General features: G+C 41.8%; 1 protein-coding gene across 5 annotated transcripts in view; it reads left to right on the top strand.

The window, feature by feature from the left end:
* LOC146785765 (phospholipid scramblase 1-like) overlaps window positions 1-23,291 on the top strand; it is a 935,365-nt gene that overhangs the window by 860,064 nt on the left and 52,010 nt on the right. For all 5 annotated transcript variants that reach the window (XM_085633613.1, XM_085633616.1, XM_085633615.1 and 2 more), the window contains one exon: window positions 17,894-18,037. In XM_085633613.1, the coding sequence (XP_085489739.1) occupies window positions 17,894-18,037 (144 nt within the window). The remainder of the gene's footprint in view (window positions 1-17,893; window positions 18,038-23,291) is intronic.

Raw genomic sequence — 23,291 nt, 5'->3', positions numbered from 1 at the left:
CTAATCACTCTGTGGCCACCTCCCGGGAGGTAAAAAAGTTAAATTGGGAGCTGAAGTCCCTAATAAGGGACCAATTAAAGCAGTCATTATGGATTAGGCAAAAGGGAAAACAATAGACTGAAGCGGGTAAGAACGAGATTGAAGGCATCCGATCGTAGAGGAACAGAGGATCTGAATTGTATTAAACTGATAGAGGTCGCACATTCTGGTGGCTCATGTAAATATTGGGCTCTAATAGCCGAATACTGTGACTTTAGAATTAAGACTGACGCCATTTCGATATCTGATGATGAATGGATCTAATATATCTCACAGTTATATGCATTGAATTCCAGGGCCGGGTTTAACCTGGAGTCAATTACCGAGTCTGCCTTGGGTGATGTTTATGGCCCCCCTTCCTGTAAGGAGATAGAGGTCCAGATGTACAACCATATTTGCGGTCGCAAACAGGAAATCAGCCCTTTTGCAACCGCAAAATTGGTCTGGCCCATGTACAAACCCTATTTTGCAAGTCGCAAAATGGCACAATTTGTGACTCGCAAATTGGTAGGGTCATACATCTGGCCCAGAGTGCTTTATTAAAGGAGCAGGGTATTCTGGGGCGATGGGCCCGGACGATCTACCAATAGCCATTATCAAACAAGAAAGCTTTGCATGAGCTCTATTTCTCTATCCAGTGTTTCTTTACTGCTATGTACACAGGACTATTCCATCCTCTGGGAAAGGAAGCAGAGTGGTAACATTATATAAAAAGGGTTACAAAACTTCTCCTGCCAGTTTTAGCCAGATCGCATTATTAGATGCGATCGGAAAACTGTTTGCTAAGAGTATACTTCTTCACCTTCAGGATTGGGCCTTTGGTAAAGATCTTATACCTGATCTTGTACCTGCATAGCAAGCTTGTTTTTGTAAGCATAATGGTGCCTTAGAAACTGTTAGAGGCTACTTCCCAGGGAACAGAGGTGGAGTGCAATTGAAAGGGAAGCTTTTGCTGTGGTCTGGGCTCTGAAGAAGCTGAGGCCCTACTTGTTTGGGACTCACTTCCGGGTTCAGACAGACCACAGGCCCCTCAGATGGTTAATGCAGATGAGGGGTGAGAACCCACAACTGTTGAGGTGGTCCATCTCCCTACAGGGAATGGACTTTACGGTGGAACACCATCCCGGTACAGAACACGCCAACGCTGATGGTCTGTCCAGGTTTTTCCGCCTGAGCGATGAGAACTCCCAAGAGGGTGGATAGTTCTCCCCACTTTCAGCTGGAGGGGACACGTGTTAGACCTGACATCTTTGGCGTGGTTTCCCCTGACTTTTTTGCCTCTACCTCCTGTATTTTTTACGCTGTGCTGTATTTCGTTTTTGCTGGTTTAGATGCTTTGGGCACTTTGCCACTGCTGATCGGTGTCAAAGTGCAAGTGCTCCCTAGGTAAATTGTTATATTGATTGGTTATCCATGATTGGTATATTTGTTTCACCTGTTAGCCCTTAGTAAAGTGCACTGAGTGTGCCAGGGTTGGTGATTCAAATGCTACTGGTGGGCCTGAAGTTACTGATTGTGCCACCCATAGGAGTAGCCCTAAAATGGTGTCACAGGCCTGCCACCGCAGTGCCTGGGTGCAGTTGCCAACTGCCATGCTGACCTGACCAGTGTCCACACTGGCCAGGCCTAACCCTTCCCTTTCTGTACACATTGGAGACCCCTATGGAAGGCCCTAGGTACCCCCCCCCCCCCCAGGCAGGGTGCAGTGTATGTGAAAGGTAGAGCATGTACTGGTGTAGGTGACATGCTTTGGTAGTGAATTACAGCCATTTTCGTTTTTCACTATTGAAAGGCCATCTTGCCCATAGGCTATAATGGGGAATGCTGAGTATAATGTTTACCTGCATATCTTCCCATAGGAGTAAGATAGAAAATTAAAGTTTAGTATGCCTGAACTCAGAATGATAAAATATATCTTTTAGTAAAGTTGCTTTTAACATTCTGTGTTTGAAAATACCACTTTTAGAAAGTAGGTATTTTCTTGTCTAACCATTCAAACCTACCTCTGCTAGGTTGTGTATTTCTTGTCTGGAGTTTGAGTGACAGGGGCTGGGGAATTCCCGGAGACAGGTTGAGTCAGCACATGGCTGAATAGAGAGATCTCCATGTAGATGGGTGGGAGGAGTTGCACCTGGGACCTGGATAGGACAGTGCCTGACCCCCACAGTGCTGGCTCCACCCCCTGTGGTGCGTCTAATGTCTCTGCCCTGCACTGTGAAAGGAGAGAAGGAATCATGTCAACAAAGTGCTCCAGGGCAGTGCTTTCCCTCCACAATGCTGGCTCCACCTCCTGTGGGGCGTCTGATGTTTTTGCCCTGCACTGTAAAAGGAAAGAAGGAGTCATGTAAACAGAGTGCTCCAGAACTGGTTTGGACTGGGCAAAGGCCCCTCTGGCCTCAGAGGGCAAAGGATTTTGGGGTATAAATATTGGGACCCTGATCCCAAGAATTTAGATCATCCTGGAATCAAGAAGGAACCTCTGCCAAGGAGAAAGCTGGACGACTGAAGAAGGACTGACCTCTTGTAAGGCTGACCTGCAGTTGCTTTGCTGCCAAAGAGAGGGGAAGGACTTTGCTGTGTGCTGTGTCCCCTTGCTTGAAGGAATCTCCAAGGGCCTGAGTAGAGCTGGCCTCCTGTTAAGAAGTCCCAGGAACAGAAGGACTTCACCCCAGCTTCCCCCTGAACTCTGCTGTGTGAGTTCTGCCCTTCCTAGAGTGCTTGATCCAATTGTGGGGCCTCTGGAAGTTGTGGCTGCTGTTGGGAAGCTGACCAAGAGAAAAGAAGAAAAGGTTTGCAACTTTTTCACGCACCGCCGGCTTAGAGAGAAAATTTCCTTCGCCGCAAAGATCGTCGCAGCGCCTATCGCCGCTGCAACGTCACCGCCGCGTTCATCTTCGGAGTGCATCGCCTCCGGAGCGGGAACATTCCCGTCGCTGCGAGTATTGTCGCAGAGCCTGCCGCCGCTGAGTGAGATCGTCGCACCGCTCCTTAGCGGGTTGCATTTCGTCGCTGCGAACTTCGTCGCAGAGCCATCGAAGATCGGCGCACCGCTTGTTAGCGTTCCGTATTTCGCCGCATCGTGCCTTTGCGAGTAAATTTCTACTGGAGAAGCTCTGCCTTGGAATCCATACAAGTATCGCCTCACTCCCCATACAGACCGGATTCGTCGCACACGCCTGCTGCGTGCAGAGGGGTGGTCGCATCGCCTCCCCAGGGTCTCAGGACTGACGCTGTTGCTTGTTTTTCGACGCCTGAGTGCCGCTAGGAACTTTTATCACATCACCAGGTACTGTTGGCTAAAATCGACGCTAATGTGGAGTATTTTGTCGCTAAGCTAAAAACTCTTTTGAAACCATATTCTTGAACTGTGTATGTTGGATTTTTGTTGTTTTGGTCTTGTGTAGTTTATATAAAAGTACTTTATTTATCTACACTGGTGTGGAGTCCATTTGTGGTGTTTTCACTGTGTTACTGTGAGTGTTGGTACAAATTCTTTACACATTGCCTTTGATAAGCATGTCTGCTCGTGCAAAGCTACCAAGGGGGTGAGCAGGGGTTATCTAAAGAGTGTATCCCCCTTACCCTGACTAGAAGTAAGGGTCCCTATTTGGACAGTGGTACCTACCCCTGCCAACTAGAGACCCCCAGATCTAACAGATACCATCACCGCCTTATAAACTTTGATTGATAAAATATCCAATAGGCAAGGGTATGGCTGTGTATGCTTCCTTTATAGATTTCTCCACAGTGTTTGACCAGGTTCACCGGGGGTCGCTGTGGAGGAAATTGGCCTCAATGAGGATTCCCCGCACATCTGCTTAGATTGGTTATTGCACTACATTCCTCAACTTGGACACAGGTCCTGATGGGAGGGAACCAGGGCCTGTCGAGTAAAGTGGAAACTCATAATGGTTTGAATCAAGGATGCTTACTAGCACCTCTCATTTTTTCTCTTTATATCAATGAATTGCCTAGTAGGGTGAGGTACTGCAAATGGGACCCACCGAAGTTAGGTACAATGAAACTCAGCTGTCTACTTTATGCGGATGATGCCATCCTGTCAGATTTAACCCTGATAGTTTACAAAGGCATCTTAATAAGCTAGGCCATATTGCTGATGCATATTTTTTTAAAACAAATATCTCCAAAAGTAATATAATGGTTTTTAGGTCTCAGAGATGCAGGGTTAGGAAAAATATGTACTGGTTTTTGGGAAAAGATAAGCTAGATGCAGTAAACTTTTCAAGTTAGTGCTCTAGCAGTGATCACATTGGCCAGTGCGGAAGTAAGGCTATATCTCAGGCCTCCGAAATTGGCAGGTTATATGAATGCTGTGGGCACAGACATTTTGCACATGTTTTATCAGTTCACAAAACTAAAATCCCACCTTCACTGAGTTACGCTTGCAAATCAGTGGATGAACAGCAGCTGGATGTTTTTTAAAAGGGGGAAGAGCGCATTTGGCGCCAATTCTGTAAACAGAATCGTGCAGCCCCTCCAGCGGCCCTCTTTCTCAAATTTGGGCTCCTTTCGACCTATGTGTTGGCTATGGCAGCAAGCCTAAGGTGGGGTAATGCCTTATTGAATAGTGATCTGAGTTCTATATGGGCTTTGCTAAAACAGGACATTTTTTCTTGCCTGAAGGGAAAAAGTGTTCTTTATAGAAATTTTGAGAAAGCCTTAGACCGGTTTGAAATTGGCAAAGTGGAGCATGCCCTCTTCCGAATCAGTTCTTGAAAACTCTAATCAAAAAACAAACTACGAAGTCAGTCGCAAAAGAGATACTGTTGTGTGTTTAAGGCATTTAAGGAATGACACAGTAGTGAAGAGTAGTATGTGTAAACAACCTCAACCTTATGTCGCTTGGAATCTTCCCCATGGAGTGCATAGAACTATCCTGTTACTAAGGCTGAATTTGCTCCCGTTGCGAATTATAATAGGAGCATGGGAGGGATTAGCTAGGGAGGATAGACTGTGTGACCTGTGTGGATACTGGGTGCATGATTTAAATCATGTGTTATTTGTCTGTCCCTTACTACAGCCATTACAATATGGATTTTTAAGACAAGTGTTTTTAAAGTATAACACCACTAGGAGGTGGAGGCCCAGAATTGTATTCTGGCCCCTCCCTCTGAATCAGCATGTTTTAACATTTTCTGCTTTTTTAAACTATTTTAAAATATTTTTTAGAAAGGATTATTATATTGTGTTTCGCACTGGTATGTTGACTATGGCCCTTTTTGGGTAACACAATTTTGCACATTATAAGTAGAATCTCAGGGCACTTTGAATTGTACTGCTGAAGCTGCTAAAGTATTTCAATAGTTTAAAGCCACTTGCACTGACCTTGCACTGTACTGTAATTGACTTACGGAATTGTCTCCATATACACTGTCTGTCACACTTGCACTTTATATGTTGTGGACTTTTATCATACGTGGAGTATGTTTTTTTTATCATTGCTGCTATGAATTTTGGACTGTATAATGATATTTCTAATTGTTAGCTTCCAGAACTTATTTTACTCTGCTATTATGAACTGTGTGATTTGTTGCTTTGGAGCTTTTATTGTATATCTTATGTGGAACTCCTTGGAGCTCCAAATCATAATAAAAATGTAATTGAATTAAAAAACTAGACACTCAGGGGAATCCAGGATGAGGTGACTTGTGTGGCTCTCACCAGGTTCTGTTACACAGAATCCCTTGCAAACCTCAAACTTTGTAAAGAAAAACAAATTTCCTCACATTTCTGTGGTGGAAAATTCTGGAATCTGCAGGAAGCCACAAACTTCCACCCACCCAGCATTCCCCCAAGTCTCCCAAAAAAAGTGGTACCTCTCTTGTGTGGGTAGGACTTGTCTCCGCGATAGGAAATGGGTCAAAACACAACATGGACACATCACATTTGCCCACAGCAAACTGACTATTTTTTTGCAATGTACCAAGCTGTGGGATTTGGGGCCTAGCTCAGCCGGCACCTAGGGAAACCAAGCAAACCAGTACATTTTTTTTAAACTAGACACTCCAGGATGGGGTGACTCTTGTGGATCTCAACAGGTTCTGTGACCCAGAATCCCTTGCAAACTTCAAACCTTGTAAAAAAAAACACATTTTCCTGACATTCCTGTAATGAAAAGTTCTGGAATCCATGTAGAGCCACAAACCTCCACCCACCCAGCATACCCCCCAGTCTCCCGATACACATAGTACCTCACTTGTGTAGGTAGGCCTAGTGCCCATGACAGAAAACGGCCCAAAACGCAACGTGGACATACTTTTTCCAATGAAAACTGACCATTTTTTCGGAATGTGCTTACCTTTGGATTTTGGAACCTAGCTCAGTCGGCACACAGGGAAACCTAGCAAACCTATACATTTTTTTAAACTAACCACCCAAGGGAATCCAGGATGGGGTGACTTGTGAGGCTCTCAATTGGTTCTGTTACACAGAGTCCCTTGCAAACCTCAAACTTTGTCAAAAAAACTCATTTTCCTCACATTTCTGTGATGGAAAGTTCTGTAATCTGTGGGGAGCCACAAAATTCCAACTACCCAGCATTCTGACAAGTCTCCCAATAACAACGGTACCTTACTTGTGTGGGTAGACCTAGTGCCTGTGACTGGAAATGCACAAAAATGTAGTGTGGAGAAATACCGATCACAAAAAAACATGGTTTTGCGAGAGTCACCTGTGCTTTTGGTCCCGGGCTTGGCAGCCATCTAGGGAAAACTACCAAACCCAGACAATTCTGAAAACTAAACACCTGGGGGAGTCTAACGAGGTGTTGCTTGTATGTATTCCCCAATGTTTTCTTACCCAGAATCCCCTACAAACCTCAAATTATCCATCACAAAACTACCTGGATTTGAAAGGGGGTTTGGAAGGGGGTCCCTGCGCTTTGGGTCCCGGGCTTGGCATCCATCTAGGTAAACCAACCAAATCCAGACATTTCTGAAAAATAGGCACCTGGGGGGGTCAAAGGAGATGTGGCTTGCATGAATCCACAAACGTTTTCTTTCCCAGAATCCCCTGCAAACCTCAATTTTGCTTAAAAGAATGACATTTTCCTCACATTTCTGTGTGGGAAGTTGTGGGATCACTGGGCTGACATAAATTTTCTACCACCCAGCGTTCCCCCAGGTCTCCTGATAAAAATGGTACCTCACTTGTATTGGTGGGCTACATGCCTGTGAAAGGGAGGGGCCCAAAACATATTGTAGAGACATCAAAATTATTTATCACAAAACGACCTGGTTTTAAAAGGGGGGCACCTGCATTTTTGTTCCAGGGCTCGAAGGCCATCTAGGGAAATTTACCAGACCCAGACCCCAGGAGGATTCCAGGAAGGTATGACTTGCATGGATCCCCTAACGTTTTCTTACCCAGAATACCCTGCAAACCTCACACTTTGCACACAAAAAAAATCACGTTTTCCTCACATTTCTGTTTGGGATCAACATGCCACACACAAATTTCCTACTACCCAGCATTCCCCTTGGTCTCCCCATAAAAATGATACCTCACCTGTGTGGGTGCCCAGAGCAGAGTCATCGTAACAACTTATGTTTTTAGGTTCTTTGCTTTGGACCCCACACAAGTGAGTTATCATTTTTATCAGGAGACTGAAGGGAACGCTGGGTGGTGGGAAATTTGTGCTGGCATGATGATCCCACAACTTTTCCACACAGAATGTGAGGAAAGTGTGACTTTTTGGTTAAATTGAAGGTTTGCTGGGGATCCTTGTACACCGCCAGCCAAATGCCATCAAGGCACATCGCCAGCTAAGCAACAGTCAACGCACACTGCCAGCCATGCCACAGTTCACACACACTGAAAGATGTGCTATCCATATAGACCGTTAGCCAAGTGACAGTCCACGCACACTGCCAGCCAAGCGCTAGTCCACACACACTAGCAGCTAAACCCAAGTCCACACACACTGCCAGCAAAATGCAGGTTCACACACAGCCAGCCAAATGCCAGTCCACACATGGATCGTAATTACACTGAAAAAAAAATGCCTCAGGCAGCTGAAGAAGCTCTTAACAAGCTCCGGAGGTGGAAAAAAGGACTTCTCTCTGCTGTTCGCTGTGACATGGTAAGCAAGGGACCCAGGTCTGCGCATACCCTTCCCAGTGGGAAGGGTATGCTCTGACGTTGGTCCTGTGCTCACTGCACCACTGGATTCAAGCTAGCCTGGCTGATGAGGGGTGTGTAATAATGCACTTTCAGCCAGAGATAGTTGTAGGTTCATCAAGTTTATTGCAAGTAAAAGATCCCATCCACCAGAAGCTCCTGTAAGCATGAAAGGCTGGCTTCAACTGCTGCCTCTTTCTCACATCATTCCATCCCATACAACAATAAACATTCCTTTTCTCCAGGCAATGCAAGGAACATTCTACGATGCCACACATCCCCTTCCCTTACAAAGAAAGTGTATGAATTACACCAGGAGTGCAAACCTATATAACAACATAACAATGTTCAAAAACCTATTTAACAAAATCTTTTAGAAACATGGGAGGCTTGGAAACTCTAGAGGATTTGCGAATGCCTTGGGGGGCTCTGCTTACATCATCACAACCGGACAATTGTTGACCAGTCAATATATCTTTCCTTACCACCACCACCCTGTTCAGATTCCAAATGCAGTGGTCAGCAGTTTTTATAGCATTACTGAACACTTTTATTACTTGAATGGGTTTTAAAAATCTTTCTCCAGATCTCTTTTTGATTGGGTTCTTTATGAGAACCCAATCCCCCACTTTTATAGCAGTCCTCTTCACAGATTTCCTCAAATCAAAATTCTCTTTCCTAGATTCAATTTTTTCTGATTCTTTCAACTTCCAATTAGACTTATCATTTTTAGTCAGTAACTCAGGTTGCATATTGTTTACCCACGGGGGAGCTACCAGAGTATTGGGGCATCTGGCCCTGAATAATGCAAAAGGGCTACTGTTCGTGACAGAGTGGGGCGACACCCTGTAAGCCTCAACCTTATCCCAAATTTGATTACGCCAATCAAGACCACTTGACCTTGCCATGTTAATAGTTTCTTTTAGCACACGGTTGAACCTCTCAACCATGCCATTGGTTTCTGGATGATACAATGACGATTTTTTGTGTTTGATACCATGTTTTGCAAAAAATGTCTGCATTTTTCTGGATACAAATTGCACCCTATTATCAGTTAAAATATTAGAAGGTATTCCTTCTCTAGAGAAAATTTTCTTTAAGAAGACTATCACATGTTTGGTTTCAACCCCTCTTGAAATTCCTATTTCAGGCCACCTTGAGAAAAAATCAATTAACACAAAAACATACCAGTCAGTACCAGATGACTGTATGGGGCCCAACATATCTAAACCCACTTCTTTCCAAGAGGCATCAGGTCTTTCCCTTATCACCATGGGTTGTGTCTTGGGTTTTGCTACCCTCTCACTCAGGGCACACTCCACACATTCTCTTATTTTCCTTTCAACCTGTATATCCATCCCTGGCCACCAATAATTGAGGCAAAGTCTCTCTTTTGTCTTAGAAATACCCTAATGTGTACCGTGTGCAAGTGATATGAGATCTACTCTAATGTTAATTGGAGGGATGAGCCTCAAACCCCTGAAAAGTAAACCATCACGTTCCGATAATTGGTCTCTGACATGCCATACTTCTCCAATTCTACGTCATCTCTATGGTTTTTTTTCCACCCGCTGTTAATGGCTTCTAAGACCTTTAATAATACTTGATCTTGTAGAGCTGCTTTTTTCCACCTGTCTTTATCAATAGTGTAATCTTCCACCAGACAAACCATTTCGTCGTCTCGTTCACACTCATCGTCAAAGTTGACGTCAGCTTTTACAACCAGTCTGGACAAAGCATCAGCTACCTTGTTTTCCACCCCAGGTAGATACTTTACATCAAAATTGTAATCTTGGAGCCCGACAACCCATCTTGTGATTCTACCTGAAACAGCGTCAATCCCCTTATTCTTGAAAATTTCAATCAAAGGTTTATGATCAGACCTGACTTCAAAAGTGGCACCCCACAAGAAATGTTTTAACTTGTTTATCGCCCAATATACAGCTAAAGCTTCTCTCTCTATTACGGAGTAACGAAACTCAGCATCTCGCAAACTCCTGGATAAGAAAAGAATGACTTGCTCATGGGACTGATCCTTTTGTACTAGAACTGCTCCTAGTCCTTTCAAACTTGCATCTGTGATCAAAATTTACTTTTTCTTGGGGTCAAAACTACAAAGTTTGGGAGCAGATTTTAACTTTTCTTTAAGGTTACAAAATTCTTGCTCACATTCAGCATCCCACAAGAATTCGCAACGTTTGCGCAGTTAAGCCCTCATGTGCACACAACATGAAGCGAAACCATTTATAAACTTATTATAATATTCGGCCATACCTAGGAAACTCATATGTTCTTCTCTACTTGTGGGTGCAGCTAGATTCTGTATGGCAGTAATCAAACTCTCCTTTGGTAATACCCCCCCTTGAGAGAAGGTGTTCCCTCAATATTCAATTGAGCTTTTCCTGAACTTACACTTTTCAATCTTAACTGTGAGGTTACAGTCTTGTATAGCCTGTCATCGTGTTCTTTTATGTCACTTCCAAAAATCAATATATCATATTGATAAATCTTTACACCTGTTAAACCCTTTAAAACCTTCTCCAGAGCCCTTTGAAAAACGGAGGCTGCTGATACCAGCACAAAAGGAAGTCTAGCAAACCTGAACGTGCCAAAGGGAGTGACAAACGCCGTTAGATCTTTAGAATCATCATCTAATCTAATCTGGTGGTATGCTGACCGTAAGTCAATGGTACTGAAAACCTTTGCACCTTTTAAGAACATCAACTTGTCATTTATCTTTGGTAGAGGGTATCGGTCAGTGACTACATTCTTATTTAATTCGCGAAGGTCCACACACAAACAAAGGGACCCATCAACTTTCTTGGCTGCGACGACCGACGCAACCCATTGAGTTGCCTCTACATCCTCAATTACTCCTTCCTCCTTGAGTCGCTCCAATTCTACTTTGACCAGATCTCTGACTGCAACAGGTACATTTCTAACTTTACAGCAAACGGGTTTGGCATTGTCGATCATTCTAATATGATGAAGATACCCTTTGAGTCAACCCAATTTATTTGAAAACACATTGGGAAATCTGTTCCTCAAAACATCTGAAAACTCTTTGTTAGTAGAGTCTTGAACAACAGATACCGACTTAGACACAAAATTATCTTTTAAAATAATGGGGGGCGACGAATTTTGGTCTAACATGACCCCCAAGTCCTTCTGGTGGAACCAACTGAGAATGCTGTCTCCCTTTTGTGAGATGTATATTATTGCACTGGCTAATCTTTCTTTGTAGTCAATTAAACCCCAGAAGTACCCAACCAGTTTGATTGGTTCACCCCCATAGGCCACAGGTTTTATGTCAGGATGAAAAACCTTTACCTCTACACATAATATGTTTGTTATAAAAATCTCTGGAAATAATGGTTATTTTCGCACCCGAATCAAAAAGAATCTTAGTAGGCTTTCCTTCAACTAGGATTTCATCAATAGGGCAATTTTTCCCTTCTCCAATTTGTACTACCTGTACTTGAATTTGCCCACAATCAACTCCATCTTGGCATTGATAATCATCATCAACATCATAATATATTTCACTTACTTTCCCCTTGTAATTTTTCCCTTTACACATAGCAGAGAAATGACCTTTCTTTTTACATTTGCTACATGTGACCTTCCACCCTGGACATTGCCTGTCATTTGCAAAGTGACCACTTTTCCCACAACGAAAACATTTCACATTAGACACATTAAATCTCTTGGGAGCTTCTTTTGAAATTTCGTTTTTCTGGGTTTCTTTATGATCAACAGTTCCTCTAGGGGTAGTCTTGACAGCTTGCACAGAGCTTTTGTCCTTACTTTCCCCATTTTTCTTTATGACATCTACGCATTTTAAAGAATGTTCTATCCTCTTGGCAATTACAATAACTTCTTCCAAATTCGGTTAGTCTTTTTGCCACAATTCCTCTCTGACGCATTCAATGCTGCAACCCAACATGAATTGATCCTTTATTCTTTCGTCGAGAGTCGCAGCAAATTTACATGAGGAATCCAATTTCCTGAGAGAGGTGATGTAGTTCTCAACACTCTCATCTTCCAATTGGGACCTTCTGCCAAAGTGGTACCTCACTAAAATGGTACGAACTTTGGGTAAATAGTGTTTATCTAACTTGGCAATGCATATTTAGTACTCATTGAAGTTACGATCAACCAGTTCAGGAAGATGGTCGAAGACTTTTTGGCCTTCTGAGCCTAGGCAATGCAATAACAAAGCAGTCTTCCTCTCTGCACTTAGAGACGCACCGCACACTCTTGAGTACCTCTCAAAAACTTTCTGCCATTTTTGCCACTTTATGGGAGGATCCCCCGGTAATGACAGAAAGAAAGGAGGTGCAGTAACGTTTTGCATTGTGATATTTTTAACGTGAACACTTTTTCCCAAATAAAGCTGTATCTTATCAAAAATGAAAATGTGAGAAAAACTGAGAATTCAACAATTACTCCCCTTTTTTTTTAAATAAACACTAAACTGGTTACCACGAGGCTGAAATTCAAAGAAATGGTTTGCCTCCTTTCCTTTTTTTTTTAAAAACAATTAGTAACAACCGTGTGCACAAATATTGCTGTAGAGTCTCCTTTTACCTTGAAGTTTTGTAGCAAAGTGTGTGTATCACTGAGGGGATACACTTTAAATCATTTACACATGCCAGTTAAATGTACCTCTCACCCATTATATCCGCCGATCAGGAGCTGCCGATGTCCACCTTTGTTGCCAAGCAATGCCAAACACGTGTAGAAATATACGTGAAAGACGCGGCGCGTACAGAAGCAACTCTCTTGTTTATTACGGTTCCCTTGACAACTGGCGCAGTGCGTAAGGCGTGCTGGTGACACAACGCGCTACTGCGTGTAGTCTCTCTTGAACGCGAGAGCAGAATGGCGCGTAGCCAGGAGGATCACTGACGGCATTCGAAACGGTGAGAGGCGCTGATTTGAAAAATGCTATCTTGTTTCCTTTTTACGATGAGCCAAATCGTTGCAGTTGAATCAATATGCCTTTAAACTCTCTTTGACTCAGACTAAATAAACTCCCAAACGTAGGATTTTCAAATTAGCTGCTGCAAGCATAATTGAAGAGGAACAAAGCAACGCTTCCGCTCAGATGTTGCACGCACAACGAAACACAATGCAACGCTTGCGATCAGATGTTGCCCGCAGTGTATAGGTTCTCCAAGTCACTTTAATCCGGGCTATAACACACAAACGCTGAGTTTAAGATGCAATCACTTCGTTTCATACGAGCCAAAAAGCCGGATAATCCATTGCTTATTTCTTTTCAAATTGGTAACATGAAGCAACACTGCAAAGCCCATAGCGTCTATTGAAAGCGTCGAGTGAGGTTTAAAATTGTGCCGTACCTTTAGTCCAGTGTGATCAAAGAGTTATTTTTCCTCAATGTTGATCCATTTTAAAACGAAGTAGTGTTGGGATCTTGTATAATGTAATAAATCCTTAATGTGGAACCATCCTGCGTCGCCAAGTGTAATAATGCACTTTCAGCCAGAGATAGTTGTAGGTTCATCAGGTTTATTGCAAGTAAAAGATCCCATCCACCAGAAGCTCTTGTAAGCATGAAAGGCTGGCTTCAACTGCTGCCTCTTTCTCACATCATTCCATCCCATACAACAATAAACATTCCTTTTCTCCAGGCAACGCAAGGAACATTCTACGATGCCACAGGGTGATACCCCAAAACTGGTCCCAGGATGCTTGTTTGCCCCCTAGGGAGGACCTGGCTTGGCAGTTTAGACTGAACGTTTCCGATGAGGAGTAGGGTCAAGACTGATTTGCATATGGCTGGGTCCAAGCTGGGGTGGCGTGGTGAGAAAAGAACTATGGATTAAACCCAGATCTTTGTGACTGGGGGTGAATGTTTGCATTGTTCAGCATTCCGTCCATCATTTGTTCCTTTTGCTTTTGGTGCCCCAAGTGGGAATGGTATGCCCAGAGGTGGGTCCCATGCTTAGTGCGCCACTGGATTCCAGCTAGCCAGGCTGAGGAGGAGTGATGCCCTGAAACTGGTCCCTGGATGCTTGTTTCTGGTCCAGGGAGGAGATGGCTTGGCAGTTTGGGCTGGACTGTTCCCATGAGGATCAGGGTCAAGATTGATTTGCAAATGGCTGGCTCCAACCTGGGGTGGCATGGTGGGGAAAAGAATGATGGATAAAACCCAGATATTTGTGACTGGGGGTGAATGTTTGCATTGTTCAGCATTCCGTCCATAATTTTTTATTTTGCTTTTAATTTTTTAAAAGTGGCAAATTCTAAATTTTTATTTAAAACCGAACTTTACCATTAGGGAGGATTTTTAATTAGAGTTCCAAAGACACCGAACAAGAATTGGGTAGCTGTTCCCATTTGGAAATTTCAGCTTGAATGTAAAAAGGAAACTCCAATGTTATCCTATGAGAGAGGTTGGCCTTGCATTAGTGAAAATAGAGTTTAAGAGTATTTCACATCCAGGACATTTAAAACTTAAAGGTACGTGTTCAACATTTTTAATTTACTGCACCTGCCTTTGAGCTGTCCAGGGCCAACCCTAGAGGTGTCTTATACATAAAAGAGGAAGTCTTGGGCATTGCAAAAGCTTTATTTTGCCAAGTTGAAATGGCATTTTAAAACATCACACACAGGCTGCAACGGCTAAACTTAGATATGTTTAAAGGGATAATTAAGTGGGTGTCACAATCAGTGTTACAGGCTCACTACTAGCAATTAATTTACAGTCCCTGGGTACACATAGTACCACTTAATTAGGGACCTACAGGTAAATTGCATATGCCAATTGGGGATAAGCCAATGTTACCATATTTTAAAGAGTGAGAACAGACACTTCAGCACTAGATGGAACTGGTAAAATGCAGAGTCCAAAGGCTAGCAAAAACAAGATCAGCAAAAATCGGAGGGGTTAAGGCAAAAGGTTTGGGGGAAAACCATGCTCTGGCTGACAGGTCTGAAAAATAGGTAAAGCTAGGAAATAAAATGTATCAAAAAACATGCCTGCAAATTAATATTTGTTAAAGAAAATTATAGAAGATGCCTCAACATTTTACGGTATTATATATAGAAAATGTATATGATTTACACAAGAAGAAAACATATACTTAGCTTTGATATTATGCCTTATGATATTTCTGCAGTCGTTATATTTTGAACATAATATTATGGTCAAATTATATTTTGGTATTGATATTAAGGTACCATACCTTCCTGGAAAGGATGTAGACTAGATGCAAGTGTAATCCGTTTTTGTGAGGTGTGCCTTTTAATTAAGTCACAGCATGCCATTGCAGAAGGATCTAAAAACCTGTCTTTTTACCAATTGTATCAAGGAGCCTTTTACCGCAGTATGTCCTGCATTGAACCCCAACAGTATCCAAACAACACTAAGGTAGCTGTAGGGCTTTACAAGTACATTTCTGTGAATCCTGCATTAATTAACTGCATGAAGGGGTTGTGTTGTAGAACACTGACCACTTGATGGTTATATCTAGTATAACGGGGTAACCGAGTGCCCCTCAGAACCTGGGTGTACAAGAATGTGGAAAGTGTTGGCTCTGTTGGGTACAGAATTGATTCAAGGTTTACTGAATAATAACAATTAGAAAACAGTACTCAAACTTTTCAGTAATAATCAATGAAAATGTAAGAGAAGAAAGGACAAATAACACACCAAAGAAATTGAGTACATCTGAAGTTGTATTGAGGGATCATTCCATATGTTCTTTTTGCATTTTATGGTGTCAAGATAACCTTAGAAGGCTGTCACAGTTCAAGAACATATGAGTTGTTCAAACGGCGCAAGTAATATGGTGAAAAAAGTGCAAGAAAGTGCTAAGTGTGAACGAGATATATACATTGCTGCACAGATGGTTAAACACTGGTCATTCAAAGAACATCCATCCCTAGGTACATAAATCTCCACGCCGCTTGGGATTTCCATTTCCATTTTACGTGGGGCGGAGAGAGTAGGGTCAGGATAATGACAAGCACGTCGATGATGACCCAGATAGGTGCGTGATTGACTGGTAGGCACAGCGGGTCTTCCTTAGGACAAAGCGAACCAAGGGACAGCCCGATTTGAAGAAGGAAAGAAAGGAGGTATTCAGGGTATGATCCACCATAGGTTGGATTCAAAGAAATGACTGTAGTGAGGTTCATGATGGAAATGAATCACATCAATGGGGCAGCACAGTTCTATAGCTCTTTGGCACTGCTTTGTTCATCAAGAACCTCACTACAGAACATATTGAATTATCCCTCAATACAACTTCAGATTTACTCAGTTTCTGATGGTTATGGCAGTTAACAACTTACTTACTTACTAATGCATGTCAGTGATTTTGTTTCTTTGTTTATACTGCATGATGCTTGTTTTATTTAATTCGACCTAAGCGTTAGTTACTTTGATTTCTTTTTTTCCCATGTAGCTAGCTTATGCTCTCATTGTAGGCCTCGCCCTCAGGCAGAATATAGGCAAAGCACTGCAGCCTTTATGGCTTTTGGGAAGCGTTGGTGCACTCCGCTCACCTACCACTTTCAAATGTTACCAGCTGCTCCTGCTAATTCAAAATTTAAAATTTCGTTCTTGATTATTGTTTCTAGACCGAGGGGCCTATTCAAGAAAGCCATTTTGGCGTAGGGTAAAGTAATGTTTGAACACTGGAATGTTAAGAGCTCCACTGAAGACAATACAGTGGCTCAGGGCTAAGAATGGCTGAATAAGCCTTCTGCTCCAACATTCGAATGATTGGCTGTCTGTTTCTCCCATTTTTAATTTAAAACAATCTACTCTAAGTGAACGACATGTCCTAATAGCATTATAGCCCTTCTGTCACTGGCTATATCTCTTGTTAAAGGCCCTCGCTCTCATTATAGACCTTTGCCTGTGGTTCAGGCCTATAACTTGGGTTGAGGGTCTCTAACAGTGTAGTAGCCAACAGTGGGCTGTAAGGTATGTTACTTTAGGTACTCCAAAATGCAATTCACAAATCTCAGGCTGGAAATATCTGCTTCCTGCTCCTCTATCTCTTCTGTACAAAATCTTCGCTCCCTGGCAGAGACCTCTACAGAGGCAAATATGGGCTCTAGTAGTTTTAGTGGTTAATTTTACTAATAAAGTAATTTGAGGGGGCTTGGGCTTTTAAATCTACTTCTAGGCGGAAATCTCTGCAAGGTAATGACTAATGCTATCCATTATGAGAGTTACACCTAGGTGTAGAGCTACAGGGGCAGAGAAATGTACGTTTGAATTTCGGACGCAGAAATATCAAATATCTTCCTTACAGAAAAAAATGCACCTTCCATACCTCCATTCGTTCTTTATAAACATGTTTTCTATATATCGCAAACTTCGAGTAATCCTCGTGATTTATTTGTCTGCTTTTCAAACTACCAATCACATTATTTGTAACACCTCTGAGAAGTGGAAGGGGTTTGCGTTCAGGTAGGTAAATAAATGAGAACTTTTTTTCAATAAATATTTGGTTCTCTCCATCGTTTTAATTCAGACAATGGAGGCTATGCAACACAGGGTTTCCTACCTGTAAATAATAAGTGCCTCGACTGCACTGTAATTGGTGCTGGATGGTTTGAAAGTGTTATTGCAAATATAATCATTAGCATGTCCTCTATATGTTAATGATTTGCAATCTTTAAGTTGTTTTTTAAGAACAAACATTATTTGAACTCAATGGGTTTCTTGCAGGTAATATCGTTGGACACTCATCGTGAATGTGGCCGCATTACAAGCCTTGTTTTGAACGGTCTGGAAGCACTGATAGAAATCAATTTTCCTCTGGACCTTGCTGTTGATAGAAAAGCTCTTTTGATTGCAGCCGGCTTGCTCATAGTAAGTTACTGGTGCTTTCCTGGTATTGCATGTGCAGTGACTAATGTACTGGGTAAATGTATATGGGTACAGTCATACAGACTATGCTAGAATAAAGCTAAACCAATGGAAACATGTTGTGCATTTTGATTGATATGGTTTCTCAAAAATTCAACATAAGTGACAAATATTGAACACTGTATATATGGTATTGACGACCTCAAAACGAGTGACCGACTGACGTGTTCGGAATTTATGTCATGCAATACATTATCGCCTATTACAAGTTTTGCCCATGAAATGGGGCATAACATGTAGATTTTTGTGTTTACAGCTCTAACATTTGCATGTCCATGTATCTTCATCTTCAGAATTACTTTATTCGGTCGGTCCTTGATTGGACCATAAAAGCATACACACTCATACATGCATAAAATAATTAAAATCAACGGTAGTGACTCCAATAAATTTTTCAGGCACATGAATACATATCTAAAACATTATGCAATGATCGCAGTATATATTCAAATCATAAGAATGCAATTTCTCTGATTGCATAGTGCCACATGACAGTATTGCTGACTGCAAAAATAAGCTTACACAGAGGCCGGACAGTTAGTTACTGGGGGCCTTATTTATGAGAAGTGTTTCATCGCTGCGACAAAGCAGCGATGCAACACTTCTCAGTGTGCCCTCCTTGAGACACCATAGATGAGCAGTATTTAAAGTACAGCGCATCATGTTGCAAGGAGTTATAGTTGCGTCAGTATTACTCACATATCTGTATGCACAAAAGTGGTGCGTTGCTGGGGCATGTCTGAAAACAGACGCAACTCTAGCAATGTGTCCTTTCACATGGGGCCAACGCCATGTGAAAAGGCCTGAGTCACCCTTACGCCTGCCCTGAGTATATTCACACTATGTATATTCTACTGTATAAGTAGAAATAACTGGTATTCAGGTGTATTGCTGAATCACCTTTCTTCCCAATCTGTGTCTCTTTGTGCATTGTCTTCCTTAGACCTTTATATTGTATGAAAAACTTACAATAATGTTCTTACAACAGCTTTAAACCTTTCTTCACTGCAAGAATTGTTGGTGAAAAGTCAAATATTTAGTCACTTTTGCCGACTGTCTTTAACACTTAGGCTTACAATATACTTGTTAGATGTGGAGATAAGTGTGTGAAATATTTCCCATAAAGTGGTTGAACTGAAAGATTCTGGGGCTTATTCACAAAAATAATGATAAATGTGCAGGTGGAGTTGTATAACTCTACCTGAGTATGATTTTATGATTATTTTCAATTCAGGCATTTTCAGTAGGACGCTTGTAAAGCTGCACCAATTGCAAGTTTCCAGGGGGATTACTAGACATGCCATGTGACTATTCAAAATCTTCTACGCTCTTCAATGGAGGTCTACATTGTGGAACATATTTTTCTTGTGAATAAATCCCTACCTGTACATGCCCACCCAAATCTGGAAAAGATTCACTTTTCTTTACATCCTGAAAGAGAGGTTACTCCAGCCCTTAATTTGCCGGGTGAAAATGGGATAGAAAAGTGATTGGGAATACTCACAAACCTAGATATTTTGGACATTCTCATACTTCTCAGACAAACTATCACTTGAGTGTGATGTACAAATGCAGACATACTCACACCCATAACAGAGAACACTGCCTTAGCAAATCCGTTTACTTCTAGGAGGAAGCCCTTTCCTGGCATTTGTAGAACATTTAAACCTATAATCACTATCAAATTTACTTTTGCAATTAGGTCCATTTGTCCTTTTTTAAATTTATTTTATTTAATTGAATATATTCAGATTACAGAAACAAAGCTTTAAGAATGCATAAATAAGAAAAATATTTACTGCAGAATATCAATCAATAAGTATCAAGATCAAAGTTAATTTTAAATAACCAAATAAGTAAAAGAAAAGTTCAATATTGAAAGTTCAATATTCCATAATATACAATCCTAACAATGCACAACCTACCCCACCCCAACACACCAAGATTTATAAACTGACTAATATCTATCTATCTATCTATCTATCTATCTATCTATCTATCTATCTATCTATCTATCTATCTATCTATCTATCTATCTATCTATCTATCTATCTATCTATCTATCTATCTATCTATCTATCTATCTATCTACAGAAAGAGGACGCTGAAACTCTACTTGGAGCACAGGTGCTTTATTTGACATCAAGTGGCGCGTTTTGGCTGCCAATGAGCCTCAATCATAGGTAGGCACACCCAAAATGAAGAGACCAGTAGTTGTTACTCTAACCATGTGATTTTCGTAGTCCCGATGTCCTTCGGTGCCCAGAATGCACCATTTTGGAATGCTAATGTCAAAAATGGACTGCAGTGCACGTTGTTGTTTTTCCAATGTATCTAGCACTTCAGCCACCAATGTAAGTATCTGCGTTGTACAGCGCTTCATTTTATAGTGTTGCACATCGCCGCCAAAGGTCCCAATGTCCTTTAGCAACAGCGCCCTAAGTCGGTAAGAGGCAAACATCACCTCACATCTCCCTTTCTTGCCACCACAAAGATTATTTAACTCAGGGTAAATCCCTTTCTTTTTCAATGTGGGGGCCAACGGGTTGGGCTCAACAGGCTGCGCTCGCAGTAATAACTTCAATTCTCCAATTAAGTGAGCTCCAGAGTAGACCCAGCAGGGCAGTTTCAGCAAGACAGGCATGGAGAATCCTGTTACTAAAACATTAACAGAAAAAGGACGCTGAAACTCTACTTGGAGCAGAGGTGCTTTATTGATGAACATAAAGGGGGCGGTGACTCCTGACGCGTTTCGGCTCCTAATGAGCCTTAATCATAAGTAGGCACACCTAATACGAAGAGACCAGCAGTTGTTACTGCAACCATATAATTTTCGTAGTCCTGAGGTCCTTCGATGAACAGAATGCACCATGCTGGAGTTTTAATGTCCAAAATGGACTGCAGTGCACGTTGTTGTTTTTCCAATGTTTTTAGCACTGCAGCCACCTATGTAAGTATCAGCATTACACAGCGCTTCATATTATAGTGTTGCACATCGCCGCCAAAGTTCGCAATGTCCTTGAGCACCAATGCCCCAAGTCGGTAAGAGGCAAACATCACCTCACTTCTCCCTTTCTTGCCGCCCGATGATTTTTTAACTCAGGGTAAATCCTTTTCTTTTTCAATGTCGGGGCCAGCAAGTCTGGCTCTCCAGGCTGCACTCGCAGTAATCACTCCCATTCCCCATTTAAGTGAGCCCAAGACTCTGCAGGGCTGTTTCAGCAAGACAGGCACGGAGAATCCTGTTACTTAAACATCAACAGAAAAAGGACGTTGAAACTCTACTTGGAGCACAGGTGCTTTATTTAACATCAAGGGGCGGCGACACCTGATGCATTTTGGCTACCAATGAGCCTTAATCATAGGTAGGCACACCCAGTATGAAGAGACCAGCAGTTGTTACTGCAACCACATGATTTTCATAGTCCCAAGGTCCTTTGATGCCCTGAATGCACCGTGCCGGAATGTTAATGTCCAAAATGGATTGCAGTGCTGTAGTGTAGTTCCTATATCCCTGATAGGCTCTGCGAATTGGAATAATATACACTATAGATTTGACATAGGACTGAGGTCAGTATGTCTCTATCGAGTACATTAAACTTAATTGCTTGTGTGTGCCAGCTAACTCAGAGGTCACTAGAAACTTCTCGACTAAACAAGAAGGTATTAGTTTCTGACAACTGCATAAACATGACATCTTTGTTTCCCTTAGAGTCGGAACAATATCAGAACCGTGGAAACAATAGATAACAGTTTCACTCAGTCAATTGTGCATGGTTCGTTTCTACAGAGTTGCATAGAAATAGAGAGACGGGCGTTTCAATAAAAAGGGTTTATTGAACAGTCTTATCTCTTGTGCAAGAGATATGAACTGCTACAATCGTAAGACAGGCTGAGAAGTACAATATGTACAGAGTTAGCAGTAAGATAAAATAATACTGCAATAGCATGGTTTGTAGCTATGACATATATTAGTTAAAATACATACATAAATAACACAGGCTAAAATGTGAATACTCATCTGATGCTTCTAAATTGTTCTACCCCAGTGTACCTAACCTAAGTCTAGTACGAGGTAAGAAGTAGGTGCTGTTTTCTAAAGTATAGCTAGCTATAGTTTAGTTTTGCCAAGAGTTGCCAAACGTTTCTCTAAGTTCTAGTCTGCTCCATACCTTGGAATGTGCAAAGTTAGAATCTCTTTCCTGGACTCGATATCTAACACCCAGCAAGGGGAGTCAAAAACACTGGAGCTGGATTCTCTGCGAGGAGGATGACAGCGTCCGGTCAGTGCATCAGGTTGGAACTCGATCTCCTTCCGAACTTGCCGTGGCGAACTGCAAGTAGGCAGTCGAGCTGGACCATACCGGAACCGTGGTTTGCCAGGGCAAGTGCAGGTATATTTATACCTTGAAGGTGTTTAGGAATGCCTGTATTGATGTAAATGTTAGGCATCGGAACGTCACGAATGAACCCCTAAGGAATAGATGTTCATGCATAATAATGAGTTCTTGGAGAAATCAATATCCAAGCAAGGGAAATTCCTAAAGGCTTAAGAGTCTGGTTTTCCAAGAACTCGTTGTGACGTGGATTGACAGATGTAGGAGACCATGCCTGTATTTGGTTAGCATGGACAATGCCCAAATAAGGGCTGGATTTTCTATGCCTAAATAAGGGCAATATGAATTGTACCTATATAAGGGCATAAATCGGGAAACCTATATACAGAATCTAAATCTACACAAAACACCACTCCAGTTTCGTATGAACGACATTACTGAATCCCAAACATAGTAAACATATCTAAAAGAGAGTATCGCATGATTAGCTAAAACATATATGAAAACATGTGTCCTAAAAATGCATTACAAAACCATTGCTATGCATAAGGTGCTGTACATATTAAAAGCAATATTTAATTCTAAGCATATGTGTGTATTGGAAATGCTAAAAAGAATGAACCAGAAATATATACACATCATGAAATGGCTTGTTAATACAGAAGAAAAAGGGTCGAAACCATTTTGTATCAGGTTAACACAAATCAATTGTTGATGTGACAAGGTGGCATAATGTCCCTGGAAGTTTTTCAAATAATTCTGTTCTCTATGAATAGTCCTACTATAAGCAGATTACTGTGCCAAAAAATGAAAAAAATACAAATTTGGAAAAAAAAATGAATCATAGGAAACAAGTTCCA

The sequence above is a fragment of the Triturus cristatus genome, chromosome 11 (assembly GCF_964204655.1).
Source record: "Triturus cristatus chromosome 11, aTriCri1.1, whole genome shotgun sequence".
In the NCBI taxonomy this organism is placed as follows: Eukaryota; Metazoa; Chordata; class Amphibia; order Caudata; family Salamandridae; genus Triturus; species Triturus cristatus.
This window is presented reverse-complemented; position numbering and strand designations above follow the sequence as displayed.